Source organism: Schistocerca piceifrons, chromosome 3, assembly GCF_021461385.2.
Source record: "Schistocerca piceifrons isolate TAMUIC-IGC-003096 chromosome 3, iqSchPice1.1, whole genome shotgun sequence".
NCBI classification, from domain to species: Eukaryota; Metazoa; Arthropoda; class Insecta; order Orthoptera; family Acrididae; genus Schistocerca; species Schistocerca piceifrons.
Window position 1 is genome coordinate 107222227 of NC_060140.1, and position 15234 is coordinate 107237460.

The 15234-nt window shown below is 39.6% G+C and overlaps 1 protein-coding gene across 1 annotated transcript in view; it reads right to left on the reverse strand.

The window, feature by feature from the left end:
* The window catches only part of LOC124789835 (DNA endonuclease RBBP8-like), a 97703-nt gene that overhangs the window by 12491 nt on the left and 69978 nt on the right, over positions 1-15234 (reverse strand). The window contains exons 4-5 of the mRNA XM_047257328.1: positions 9771-10758; positions 4102-4269 (exon numbers count right to left, since the gene is read on the reverse strand). Coding sequence (XP_047113284.1) covers positions 4102-4269; positions 9771-10758 — 1156 coding nt within the window. The remainder of the gene's footprint in view (positions 1-4101; positions 4270-9770; positions 10759-15234) is intronic.

Genomic DNA, 15234 nt, shown 5'->3' on the forward strand with positions numbered 1-15234 from the left:
GAAGCTAATCTTATGTTGTGTATTTCTACAGCTTCTCTGAACAAGCGGCATGATAGCTCTTCTCTACAGCCAGAACTTCCATGTCAGTGAGTTTTACTGTGTGGTCAGCCTCACACAGCACATGCTCTACTACCGTGGCCAATTTCTCCCCATCTTTCAGTGCCACTTATGTTCTGTGATCCTGGTGTTCTCTGATTGTCCAGTCATTCCAATAAACTTTTCCCCATTTGCATGGTATGTGGTATATTCCTGACATTGCAAGTGGGTCTCTTTCCTCCTTTGCTGACCTGAGACACTCTTTGATCTTCTTTGTCAGTTTATAAATAGTCTTTATGCCATGTTTGTGCCGATTCCGTCCATCACTCTGGAAATGTATGCAGAAAGGCCATGCCCGACATTTCTTTTTCTGATGTGACACTTTGCCAAGTGTTGAAGAGGCATGATTAATATGCTTGTAACGTGAGCAAGACGAATATGTGAGCTGCAGCACTTCAGACATGAGATGCAACACTGGAAAGCATTCTGAGGAGCAATGGGTACTCCATCAGTTATATAAGAAGTGTAACAAGAGTCAAAGAACCTTGCTCGGTACAATCAACAAAGTTGGAAGGGAAGTGCCTGAGTGTATGAAGAAAGCTTGTGAGAAAGTATGCAAAACTGTAGCTCTCAAAAACAGTATTACCCTCACAGTGTACCAAGTAAAGCCAGGTACACTTGTAATAATTCTGAGTTCCTTGCATCCAGATGTACAAATTGAAACATACATGTACTTAAAGCATAACAGTGACATGTTACAGGGAAACTCCAAACGTGGTACATGATGTTGACCAGATGGCTTGCCAGTACTCTGTGAAAGCTGGTGATAAAATGTGCCTAGTTCATATTTTTATAATATTCTAGATTTAGCAGGCATCAATGATTGGGTAACCTACAAGATGAACAAAGATCAGAATAACAAGGTGAGACTTCCTTCTCGAGCTCATTGTGGAACTTCACAGAGATTATACAGAAACCAGGGTCAGTCTACAAGAAATGTTCTGGGGAATGAAATTTTCACTCTCCAGCAGTGTGTGCATTGATATGAGACTTCTTGGCAGATTAATACTGTGTGCTGGACTGAGACGTGAACTTGAGACCTTTTGTCTTTCGCAGACAAGTGCTCTGCAAGTGTTCTACCAACTGGTCTACCCAAGCATGACTGGTGGAAGTGAAACTGTGAGGACAGGTCGCGAGTTGTGCCTGGATACCTCAGTTGGCAGGGCTCTTCTCCGTGAAAGGCAAAGGTCATGAGTTCATGTCTTGGTCCAGCACACAGTTTTAATCTGGCAGTAAGTTTCGTATCAGCATATACTCTTATCGTAGAGTGAAAATTTCATTCTGGAAACATCCTGCAGGCTGAGGCTAAACTGCATCTCTGCAATATGCTTTCTTACGGGGCAGAGAAATTCTGTGAAGTTTGGATGGTAGGAGACAAGGTACTGGTAGAAGTGAAGCTGTGGGGATGGGTCGTGAGTCTTGCTTGGGCAGTTCAGACAACAGAACACTTGCCCACAAAAGGCAAAGGTCCTGAGTTTGAGTCTTAGTCCAGCACACAGTTTTAACCTGCCAGGAAGTTTCAAGAATTGTTTTGTTACAGTTTCCTATGTCTGTGCAGGCTGCAAAGCTTATAGTCTACAGCCAATGATGATCTGTAGGTATCTATAAAGAACGTATTTACTTTCACAGACTGTAATGCTAACCCTTAGACAATATGTATCGAAGTATAGACCTCTAAATTATGGTAACGTATTGAGTCTATATTACATGTTCTTTCTCAATTGCTGAAATATCATATACTAATGAAAGCTTTTTGACTTGGCTGTATTTCTTATACATATAAAAGCCACAAAGATATCTTTGTAATTTGATGAACATTTTTCAAGTATTTGGAGAAAAAATATAAAAATACATAATGTGTAGAATTCAAACAAAACAACAGAGTAATAGGGTGACTACTTGTAACAGAAAAAGTTATCCCCTACAATACAAAAAGTCTAAGAACAAGCTGTAAATGTACTGACTAGAGGATTAGAAAAATCCGGCGGTTCTAGTGTTAAGCACTTTCGCATTACTTCTTACTGAATGTGAATAATGACACGTTACAAAAAAGAACAGCAGAACAGAAGGAATAAAATATGAGAAAGAAGTTAATTGGTAAGAGAAAGAGTGAGAAACAATTGGCATGATTAGCAGATGAGATGGAAGGAAGAAGATTTAAATAAATATGGGTGAGAAAAGCAACTATTGTTAACAGTGTGGTAGAGATACTGCTTTACTATTGGACTAAACAAAAACAACTGGCATAGGCGAAGAGCGAAGCTGTGGAATGATGATAACAGACACCGTTAGTGATTCTGCATCCGTACATATACATGATGAAAGAGAAATTCAGACACCAGCTGCAGTTGGGCAGTGAAACATATATCACACACACCTGAAAGAACAGACACTTGTAAACATGTCCTGATGGCAAGTAATGATAGCTTCAGTGCAGGTGCACTCTTTGTTTGACCTCTTGCAGGAGACTGGATAGGCAAAGTAATGAGAATAATGGACACGGAACACTATATATGCAGTGTATGACATATGGGAATTTGGTTAGACAGGAAGCATGCTCAGAAAGCATGAGTGGTTAAAGTGACCACTCTCAATCAGTGGGAAATCTAGATTATAGTCCCGGTCTAGTACAAATTTTCACTTGTCAAAACTGGATTTATTTTAATGACCGATTGTGGCTGACGTCAGAATATCTCTTTTGCGAGGTATACAATATGAGAGTACAGATTTGAAGAACTAAGAACCTGATGAAGAAAACAGTGTGTATGAAATTTATGTCAACTATCTGCTCACACAGACCCTAACCGAGCATAGAAGGTGTAATCAAACAACAGAATGTTACACACAAATTTCATGTAAGCATTCATGGCTAACTGAAGTTGTCAAGAGTTTTCAGTCTTTGTTTTGCCATGTTGCTCTAAATCAGAGTAGTAAAGATTTGCAGGGCTGAAGGTTGGAATATTTTTAAAAAATTTTGAATTACAAATAACATATATCATCCAAGATTATGTTGAAATTTTACTGGAAAATGTCCACTGATCAACTTTCAGTGTGATATGATGATGACCTGTGACTTCTTACAGTTTAGTTTATGACACAGGTTTTTTGCCCCTTGCACTACTGAACACTGGCCGTCATTTGTGCCTGATATGACAGCAGCAATCTTTTTCGGGGCTGTTGCATAACTACAATTGGATGTCTCAGCTTATAAGTGATAAATTACAAGAATGCAACACACATGTTCATTAACACCATACAGTGAGAAAGTGCAATAGGTCAAAAACAAAATGCTGGGGCCTCCAGAGATCACATGTTTCCACGGTGACTTCTCAGATCCACAGTGCACTCATTGACATCTGTTTTTAAAGTAGTACTACAATGTTTAAGAAATTCAGATGTTTCATTTTCATAAATAATACTTGGATACAAACAGCATCAAAAGCCTTGCTGAAATGAAGCAGTGTTAAAATGGTCACTTCACCCCTGTCCATAACGTGCTTGATGTCATCAGGCATCTTTATAAATGCAGTAGCTGTGCAGCAGTGTTTTCAGAAGTCTGATTATATTTATCAAGAGTATTATAAATTTTATGGTAAAATGTCAGTTGTACATGAACAATGTACTCCAAGGCTTTAGGTACTGCAGGTAACATGATGATTGGCCTGTAGGTGCTGGCTGATTTTGTTTTATCATTTCTGAGTACTAGTTGAATTAAGCTTTGCTTTGACTCAGTACGACATGTACCTCTTAAACAAGGGAGAGATCGAAGATTTCTGCGAGGACTGGAATAATAATATTGGCAGTGTGTTCAATCATACCTATGTTCACTTCTTCATTACTTACTGCCTCAGAAAAGATTCTCATGACTGCTTTCCACACTGTATGCGTAGAAAAATATTTTAAGAAAAAAACATCTGCCAAGAAGGTGCTATCTTGTGGTGGTGGCGGGGGGGGGGGATAGATGGGGGGGGGGGCTGATATTTCTTTTGGGGTATACAACATTACCTGTCAAAGCTGGTATTTCCTTTTTTATCTGCATCTAAATTTGCTGTTGGCCTTTCATTTTTTGCTTTGTTTTCACTGCAATTAGCTTTTGATACTGATGAAGTGCTACCATTTGAACGCTTTTCCATATTGGGAGGAAGAAATATTGTCATATCTGTGTCACACACCCTAAAACAAAAGAAACATTTTATTGTATTGTTTTATACCGACATAGTATTCAAAACATCTCACATTTGTCATAAAATAAAAGTAACAAAATTAATATCACACATAAGATTATAATAATAGTAAATAGCAGACTTGAAAACTAAGCATGACATGTCAATATGTGTTGCCTGCTATGATATTAATTGTAAAGCAGAAGGGAGTCATTAATAGTAGCAATCACCATATATCTTGTGAATGCCAATTAAAATATATTATAAGTAAATTGTAATTTCTGGATTTTAAAAACATTTCATTACATATCCCACTGTCATTTAACATCTAGGTAACAGCCAGTTACGATAATGAAAATTCTTAAGAGAAAATTCTATGAGAAAACAGAAACAAATATGACTTCCCCCCTCCCCCTCTCTCTTTCTCACAAACACACACACTACTTATGTGGGCACTGCAACATTTGAATGATTATGAGGGAGGGGGAGGACATGCACAGCAGCTCTGAGCAGTATTGGCACAATAAAAGTTAATATTGGCAACAGGTATAAAACTGAAGTTGTATAGCATGAGAGAAAAAAAAGAGGAAATACAATAACATAATGTACAAAGTTTATGAGAAAATTATGAGAGAGGGAGCAAAGGAGAGTCACAGAATGGGGAGTAGTAGAGATAGGGAGCCTGTCCAGTTTAGAGGAATCGGTACTTTGAAGAGGGAGGGGTGTGTATCCAAATGACAGGAGTATTGAAGTAGCTGTTGAAAGTCATAACTGCTGTGTTATGCAGAGTGTTTTTGAATTAGATGTTTAGGTTTGAGGTTAGCCACAGCCTGACAGTGGCCACTCATATGAGTACATGCACCTTAATTGGAGCAAACGTTGTAAATGTCACACAAGGCCTTACCTTTGGTTGGTTGTGATACCCCTGTGATAACACTGGAAGACTGGTGGTGGTGGTCAAGTGCAGGGCATCTCATTCATCCACAGGGGAAAGCCTCATGGGACAAAGGACTGCACACAGAAATAGTGAAGGAATGAGTTAGGATACTGTGTAAACTAAGTACTCAGGACAGAACTTGCCTCTGAAACATCCACATGGGAAATCCCCATGTGGCACAGTACTGGGAGTGAGAATGAGGAAAGAATCAGTAACAATACTGCATAAACAGGATGGCCCAAAGAATGGCACTTTAGAGGAAGGGGAGAGGCAGTGATGAATGAATCTTTTTGAATACGATGACCTCATCTGAAGTCACATCTAAGTGTAGTTGAAGCCTTGGCAAATGGAGCGGCTGACTTTGTCAAAATGTTGGTGATAAGGGAGGTATTCTATGAAGCATGGTTTACAGCAGCAGCAGGACTCTTAGGATTAAGGAAAAAAGGAGTGCAAGATTTGTTTGTAGATGAGCCAAACAGATTAGCTTCCTCAAATGATATTAAGAATACTAGCTGTTGATTGTACTGGGTAGACTGGATATTGATCTCAAAGATGGGACAAAGAACACACTTGTTACACAGTACGTAGACACCGCACAAGCTCGGATGAGGATGGGGAACAAAATCTCTCTCACAGACTTTCAAAGAAATCAGCTCAGCATTTATCTTAACACTTTTATTGAATACCTAACTTTGAATTGCCAGAAGTAAATTTTAACATTTCTCCCAGACAGATCAGTGCCTTATCATTGCAACATTCACTCAGTCAGCACCAACAAATCATGTAAAAGTAGCAGAGAGAGTTTTGAAAGCTGTGCTCAGGTGGGGTACAGTGTATAAAACTAAGATTGTGAGGATCAGGACTGATGGAATGAGATCATGAAAATCTTTATGGAAGTTATACAGTCACCTTAGAGGACACTACATTTCAGACCATACAGTAGTATTTCATTGCTCACCCAATACATGTAATAACTCAGTCCAACTGTGTTGCATTCCTGGTTCCAACCTTGCTAGCCATGCATCTTTCCCCTGTGCATGACTCCAGTGTAAGATCTTTCTTATACATCCACCCATCATCTCCTTTGCAATCCTGTCGCAGACACTTCCAATCTGATATGTAATAAGGCCACACATGAAAGCCAGCACACTGTAAATAAGTCTCCTATACATTTAGAGATTTTAAGCTTTTTATGAGTCTATTGCATTATTATGCACAATACTGATACTTGTGTCCTAAGTGACACATTGTCGCTAGGTTCCATACCATAGAAGGTAGCAAAGCTTGTTGCTGGATAGTAGAATTATGATTAAAAAGGAATTATCTACAGAAACAAATAAACATAAGAAAAGAGCATACGGAAAACATAGTAATTTTATGTGAAGATTATAAATTTTTAAGACCCATGAACAGCTTACGCTACATTAATTATAATAACAAGTGTAGGCCAACAAAGAATTTGGGACAGCTCAGCTAATAATTTATCACTTTCCATTAGCCAGCCATGGACGACAAGGATGAAACAACAGAACGGTGGTGTCTGGCGTAATGAGCAGATGTGCAAATGTGTGCACTGATTATTTTGGCAAAGTCCAAGCACAGAGGTGCCAACAGAGGTGAAACCTATGGTCACTATATCACAGGTCTTAGAGGATACATCTGACTTTACACATAAGCAAACAGACTCACTGTAGTTTGGTAACTGTATTGCAACTATAGTTATGAGAGCACACCTGCTGCCACATTGTTGCTCCTACGTCACAAGAACAGTTAAAGAAAATGGAAGATTGAAAGAAGTGATTGAGTTGCCCTTGGTATTATTGTACTGATACATGATTTGAATGGTTAGTGATTAACAATACAGTTTATGCAATTTTGAACTGCATTTTGGTAACTTTAAATATGACACCTGACCATGAAACCAAACTTGACCTTCCTTTCCTTGTTCACCGAGCGAGGTGGCGCAGTGGTTAGACACTGGACTCCCATTCGGGAGGACGACGGTTCAATCCCGCGTCCAGCCATCCTGATTTAGGTTTTCTGTGATTTCCCTAAATCGCTCCAGGCAAATTCCGGGATGATTCCTTTCAAAGGGCACGGCCGACTTCCTTCCCCGTCCTTCCCTAGTCCGATGAGACTGATGACCTCGCTGTCTGGTCTCCTTCCCCAAAACAAAACAACCCAACCCTTTCCTTGTTCTTTTTCTTGTAGTGGTGGTAGTGGTAGTAGTAGTAGTAGTATTTCACTATCCTAAGTTAAAGTCATTGAGTAAAGAGTATGTTTTATTTCACTTTGTTATGATTCAAATTCCCTGTTAAAACTGTTTAAATGGATTAAAAGACTTTCCCATTTTCCACCTTGGCTGTATTATGATCATCGTCATTTTTTTTCACACTATTAGCTAATTTCAGCAATGTGCCATTTTCAGCTGCTTGCTCATATGGACAGTGTCAAATACACTGAAGGAGAGCAAGGTTCCGTGCAATGTATCATTTTTATAATTACTTATGAATGCCATTATGTCAGCAATGCCATTCAGACAATTGACGACCTTGTTGACGTGTTTGAATGCAGTCTGGAAATAATGTTAATAATCAATACACATTTACTCAAAAGAAACCATAGAGGTGCTTTTTAAATGTTGGAATATTTCTCTTGATGAGTGTTTTCTGTTTGTGTGTAATGTGTATATAGTGCACAGGGATTTTTGAAGTGTTGAGACTGTCTTTTCGTGTTGCTATTTGGTATATTTACTTCACCCGTCTACACAAGCTGGATTAACTAATAACACAGCCTGCGAAATTAGTTGTTTAATGTGTTAAAAGTATTTGGGGAAATGATTTACTCAGTATTGTATAAAATACTAGGCTTATGTAAACTTTGATACTTTAAGATTAAACAAGGCCACTGACCAAAAGGCAGAGGTGTTGAGTATTCAACAGGCACACACAAAGGAAAGACAACTTGCTAGCTTTTGGAGTTAGCCTTTGATGAGCTAGAATTAAATACATTAACACACACACACACACAAGAGGCTGGTTTTACGACTAGGAATGCAGTAGGGAGAGGTGGCAGATATATGGGCTGGCATGACTAGTGGCCAGTGGGAAGACGCACATGCTGAAGGCAATGTGGGTACTTAAACCGACAGGGGGTGACAGGACAGAGGAAGAGGAAACTGTTGGGTGGAGGGTGTGGGGTCAGAGTGTTACCTATTGAGCCCAGGACAATAATGGGAGCACAGAATGTGTTGCATGCATGACTCCCATCTACATAGTTCAAAGCAGCTGGTGGTGTGACAGATCCAGATGGCCCATGTTGTGAAGCAGCCATTGAAACTGGGCATATTATGCTCAGCTGCATGTGTGTCCCCATGTGGTCAATTTTGTTCTTCACAACAGTTTGGCAGTGGCCATTTATCCTGGTGGACAGCTGGTTGGTGGTCATACCAACATAAAAGGCTGTCTTGTGTTTGCAGCAAAGTTAGTATACGGCATTGCTGAATTCACATGTGGTCTGGCCTCTGGTGGGGTAGTATAAGCCTGTGACAGAACTGGAGTAAGGTGCTGGGTGGGTGGATTGGGGAGTTCTTGCACTTTGGTCTGCCATGGGGATATGAGCTCTCTGTCAAGGAGTTGGAAATGAGAGTGGCACAGGGACGAACTAGAGTGTGGTGTAGGTAGTGTGGACAATGGAACACTGCCACAGGAGGGGTGGGAAGGATCTAGGGTAGGATGGCTCTTATTTCAGGGCAGGATGAAAGATAATCAAAGCCCTGGCAAAGTACATGGTTCAGTTGTTCCAGTCCTGAAGTGCTTATGTTGTGGGTGAGGCACAATAAATCTGTTTGTGGATAAGGTTTGACAGGGGGGGGGGGGGGGGTGTAATTGCTCTTTGTAAGGCCCTCAGTAACACTGGGCAAGATAGTTCTCATTTCTGCAGATATATCATCCAAGGGTAGCTAAGTTGTATCAAAGGGATTTTTTGGTGTGAAAAGGATGGCAGCAGTCATAACGCAAGAGCTGCTGGTGCTTGGTGGGTGAGGCAGAGGTGTGGATGGAGCCATCAGAGAGGTTGAGGTAAATGTCCAGAAAGGTGACGCATTGAGTAGAGGCGGATCTGATGAAGTGGGTGTAAGAAAAAGTGTGTAGATTGTTAAGAAATGTGGATAGGGTGTCTTGATCCTGAATCCACACTACAACAATAAACCTGAACCACACACATATCAACAATAAACCTGATGAACCAGATGAGTGGTTGGGAGACTAGAAAGGTTTTACTTTTTTGTTTAACATTTGTAAGCCATCTATACAACAGCTAATTTTAAATGGATATTTAATGCAGGATCCTCACAAATATTTCTCCGATACGACAGTGCTGTGTTCACTCGTTACAATGGATTATAAAAGGCTGTAACGGTATGATCCAATATTTCTTCACATCATCTATTCACACACACACTCAATGACCCAAAGCAAAAAGTCAGTGTTTATAGCTAATGCATTACAAGTAATATTCTATGGTTTTAACAAAGACTATCATTCAAAGTATTTATGAAATTCAATAAATCTTACCTGTTTATGTTATCTTGCTGGGGGTTTGCTTTTTTCTTCTGTGAAGCATTTGGGCTTTCAGCAACAATGTCATCATCCTCTGAGATGCAAAGCCTATCCTCTGAATACTTGAGTGATTCCTGAATGGCTTTTTGCAGTAGCTCATCCTCCAAATCAGTGCAAATTTTTGCTGAGTATTGTGTTGAAGTTTTTCGGATTCCTTCATTAAATTCTTCAAGTGATCCAACATCTATCCTTTTTGCAAAGGATCCTACTGAGAGCTGAGTCTGTTTCAGTCTACGACTTTGCTTATCTCCAGGTTTAAGCTCAACACTGTAGTTGGGCTTCAAATTCCAAAAATCTGGCTTTTTACCAATTTTGTTTGTCAAGTCTGCCCGCGACGTGGATTTCCCTAAATCCTGATTTTCATCATCAGTTGTGCTTTTAAGAACTGCAACAGTATTACTTTCTGCATTAGAGGTAGTAACTGATAGAACTTTACCAGGACTGTTACTGGAAACCTGAACTTCTGATAAATTCTTGACATGCTTTAATGATGGTTTTATTGGTGTGTTGCTGCTAATTACAGGACTTGTTTTACCTGAATTTTCACCAGAACATTTCTTCTGAACCTCTTTGTCCAATCTGTTATCTGCAAGTTGCACCGGGCATTCAGTTGCCTGTGGAAATGACCACAGAGTTTCTGGAATAACAATATTTTTTGAAGCATGAGCAAGGTCATCTTTCTGCAACATATCTGAGTCATGCTGTGGTGTGGATTCTTCAGAGTCTGAAATGCACTCCCTGTGCTCTAAATGTTTGTTTGTTGATCTTATCTTTTTTCTCTTTGATGTGTCAAGATTCCTTTCCTCCCTACATCGTCTTTTTGCTTGAACTGGAGGCTTGGTGGTTCCGAGAAGCATCTGAGACACCAGATCATATGCTCTTGCTGTAGACTTCTTCTCATCTGGCTCACTGTCTTGTCCATTCTGAAGGTTTAAAATATTTGCTGAAAAGGTACAGAAGCCTCGTCATGAATTTTCTGTAACAAATGTCTCATCTACAAGAAATGTAATATAAAGGAAACTTCCACCACAAAATTTAATGCAAAATTCACAGCAACTTATATAAGACTAGGACACAAATAATGCCACAATGTCCAACCAGTAACACAAAAAAGGACAGAATACATATCCTTATGATATGTAAACACATTAGGATATTAAATTATATAATTTACTTTTTTTTAAATTTACTCTAAGCTACTCATTGAGTATGTGTACCTGGACAACACAGGGTCACACTAGCGTAAAATAAATATATATATATATATATATATATATATATATATATATATATATATATATATATATATATATATATATATATATATATATATATATATATAAAAAAAAATAGAGGGAAACATTCCACGTGGGAAAAATTATATATAAAAACAAAGATGAGGTGACTTACCGAACGAAAGCGCTGGCAGGTCGATAGACACACAAACAAACACAAACATACACACAAAATTCAAGCTTTCGCAACAAACTGTTGCCTCATCAGGAAAGAGGGAAGGAGAGGGGAAGACGAAAGGAAGTGGGTTTTAAGGGAGAGGGTAAGGAGTCATTCCAATCCCGGGAGCGGAAAGACTTACCTTAGGGGGAAAAAAGGACAGGTGTCTGTATGTGTGGATGGATATGTGCTTGAGTGCGAGTGTACACCCGTCCTTTTTTCCCCCTAAGGTAAGTCTTTCCGCTCCCGGGATTGGAATGACTCCTTACCCTCTCCCTTAAAACCCACTTCCTTTCGTCTTCCCCTCTCCTTCCCTCTTTCCTGATGAGGCAACAGTCTGTTGCGAAAGCTTGAATTTTGTGTGTATGTTTGTGTTTGTTTGTGTGCCTGTCGACCTGCCAGCACTTTCATTTGGTAAGTCACTACATCTTTGTTTTTAGATATATTTTTCCTACGTGGAATGTTTCCCTCTATTATAACCACTATATATATAGACACACACACACACACACACACACACACACACACACACACACTTCAGTTATTGCTTTACAGTTGTTTTTCGGTTGTCGCCTATATACAAGACAGTCTTTGTAAAACGTAAATCAGCCCACCCATTTAGCCGTGCGGAAAGGCGTGCCGGTCCCCGGCATGAATCCGCCCAGCGGATTAGTGTCGAGGTTGGCTGTGCCGGCCACTCTGTGGATGGTTTTTAAGGCGGTTTTTCATCTGCCTCGGTGAATGCGGACTGGTTCCCCTTATTCCATCTCAGTTACACTATGTCGCCGATTGCTGTGCAAACACTTTCTCCATGTACGCGTACACCATAATTACTCTACCATGCAAACATTGGTGTTGCACTTGTCTGGTGGAGACATTCCTGAGGGGTCCACTTGGGGATGAACACCACAATAACTCTGGGTTCGGTGTGGGGCAGGGTGAGTAAACTGTTGTGGGATTGTGTACCACTGCAGGCTACGGTGGGGACGAAGCCTCTCCGTCGTTTCTAGGTCCCCAGTTCCATATGATACAAAGTGTAAGTCAATCAAGCCAATTATATAATAAGAATTATAAAATACCAGAGAGTACTGATATCTTTAATAGCATAACAATAACTTAATATAAATACATGTTGATAAAAACTAGTTATTTCATACTTAAATATTCATATTCTGCATATATGAATTAATGTCGAAGTAGTTTACTTAAAAGTTTGAAATTTCATTTTATTAATCTTCTGAAGATTTATCAGCAATTGTTATCATCAAAGATGTAAACTCTTTGGTTTGTATGTTATCTCTCTGTTCTTCTTCCTTGTGCACAGTCTTGGCAGGGTCATAGTTGTAAATGGACAGTCTTGGTGGGACTGGAGCTGGTATACTTTTGTAGAACTGCTAAAGGCAGATGTATTTTGTGTGATTAGTTCAGAGTGCAAAATATTGCTGAATGCAATTATTTTAAAGTTCGGGAACTTTATTTTATTGAATAATCTTTGGGAGCTACCTGAATATCACACTCCTTAAATCAGTTAATGTTTCTTATTATGAGAATAGGATGCGTGACAAGCAGGACACAAAGAGATAATCAGCTAAGTAATAACTAAGAATTTTAGATGTGGATGTGCAATTCCATACAATTGCTTCAAAATTATAGTCAACTTCTGGTTCAAAGATAGATCACTGAACATTAAGCAACGAAGAGGAACATTACAAAAGCGCGCACACACACACACACACACACACACACACACACACACACACACACATCCATCCGCACATATACAGACACAAGCAGACATATGTAAAGGCCTTTACATATGTCTGCTTGTGTCTGTATCATATAGAGGAAAACATTCCACGTGGGAAAAATATATCTAAAAACAAAGATGATGTGACTTACCAAACACATCTAATATGTTTTTTCTTGTTCCCTAAAAAACAAGAACCTCTATGAAATTTCCCATTAGAATAAAATAGTACACTGGGCAGAGACTCTGATGCACATCACTGCCTCTCACAGTGAATGCTCTTACTACCAGACCTGAACTATACGGGAACAACTCAGGATCCACTTTCACAGCATCAGTTTTGTAATTATCTCTCCTCTATTTGCTCTGGAGGTAGTCTGTGAATCAAGCCTCAGTGATTCTGTCGGTAAGAGCAGTGACTGTAAAAGACAAGAGTCTGGATTCACATTCAGCTCCAGCACACAGTTTTGACCTGTCAGGAAATGTGGCAACAGTACACAATCCACTGTTGACTGAATTATCCATTGTGATTTACTTCAGTATTTTAACAAAAGAATTTTTTGAGTTGTAAGCAACAGCTATAAGGAATACTTACAGTGATTGGTCATAACATGTTGAACACACTTTTAATATGAGAACGAGATCTCCTGTGTAATGTGGAAGACATATAACATAATTCTATAAAGAATAATTCACTTGAGAACACTGAAAAATTAGGTCAGTATTGCTGGCCAGTACTTGTCTTTGTGAGGCAAAATTTTAGTACTTCTCGTGTTGTTGTTGTTGTTGTCTTCAGTGCAGAGACTGGTTTGATGCAGCTCTCCATGCCACTCTATCCTGTGCAAGCTTCTTTATCTCCCGGTACCTACTGCAACCCACATCCTTCTGAATCTGTTTAGCGCATTCATCTCTTGGTCTCCCTCTACGATTTTTACCCTTTGCTCTGCCCTCCAATACTAAATTGTTGATCCCTTGATGCCTCAGAATATGTCCTACCAACCGATCCCTTCTTCTAGTCAAGTTGTGCCACAAATTTCTCTTCTCCCCAATTCTATTCAATACTTCCTCATTACTTATGTGATCTACCCATCTAATCTTCTTCAGCCGGGGTGGCCGAGTGGTTCTAGGCGCTACCGTCCGGAACTGCGCGACCGCTACGGTCGCAGGTTTGAATCCTGCTTCGGGCATGGATGTGTGTGATGTCCTTAGGTTAGTTAGATTTAAGTAGTTCTACGTTCTAGGGGAATGATGGCCACAGAAGTTAAGTCCCATAGTGCTCAGAGCCATTTGAACCATCTAATCTTCAGCATTCTTCTGTAGCACCACATTTTGAAAGCTTCTATTCTCTTTTTGTCTAAACTATTTATCGTCCACATTTCACTTCCATACATGGCTACATTCCATACAAATACTTTCAGAAAAGACCTTCTGACACTTAAATCTATACTCGATGTTAACAAATTTTTCTTCTTCAGAAATGTTCTCCTTGCCATTGCCAGTCTACATTTTATATCCTCTCTACTTCGACCATCGTCAGTTATTTTGCTCCCCAAACAGCAAAACTCATTTACTACTTTAAGCATCTCATTTCCTAATCTAACATCCTCATCATCACCCGATTTACTTCGACTACATTCCATTATACTCATTTTCCTTTTGTTGATGTTCACCTTACATCCTCCTTTCAAGACACTGTCCATTCCGTTCAGCTGCTCTTCCAGGTCCTTTGCTGTCTCTGACAGAATTACTATGTCATCAGCGAACCTCAAAATTTTTATTTCTTCTCCATGGATTTTAATTCCTACTCCAAATTTTTCTCTTGCTTCCTTTACTGCTTGCTAAATATACAGATTGAATAACATCGGGGAGAGGAGACAACCCTGTCTCACTCCCTTCCCAACCACTGCTTCCCTTTCATGTCTCTCGACTCTTATAACTGCCATCTGGTTTCTGTACAAATTGTAAATAGCCTTTCGCTCCCTGTATTTTACCCCTACCACCTTCAGAATTTGAAAGAGAGTATTCCAGTCGACATTGTCAAAAGCTTTCTTTAAGTCTACAAATGCTAGAAATGTAGGTTTGCCTTCCATTTATCTATTTTCTAAGATAAGTCGTAGGGACAGTATTGCCTCACGTGTTCCAACATCTCTGCGGAATCCAAACTGATCTTCCCCGAGGTCGGCTTCAACCAGTTTTTCCATTCGTCTGTAAAGAATTCGT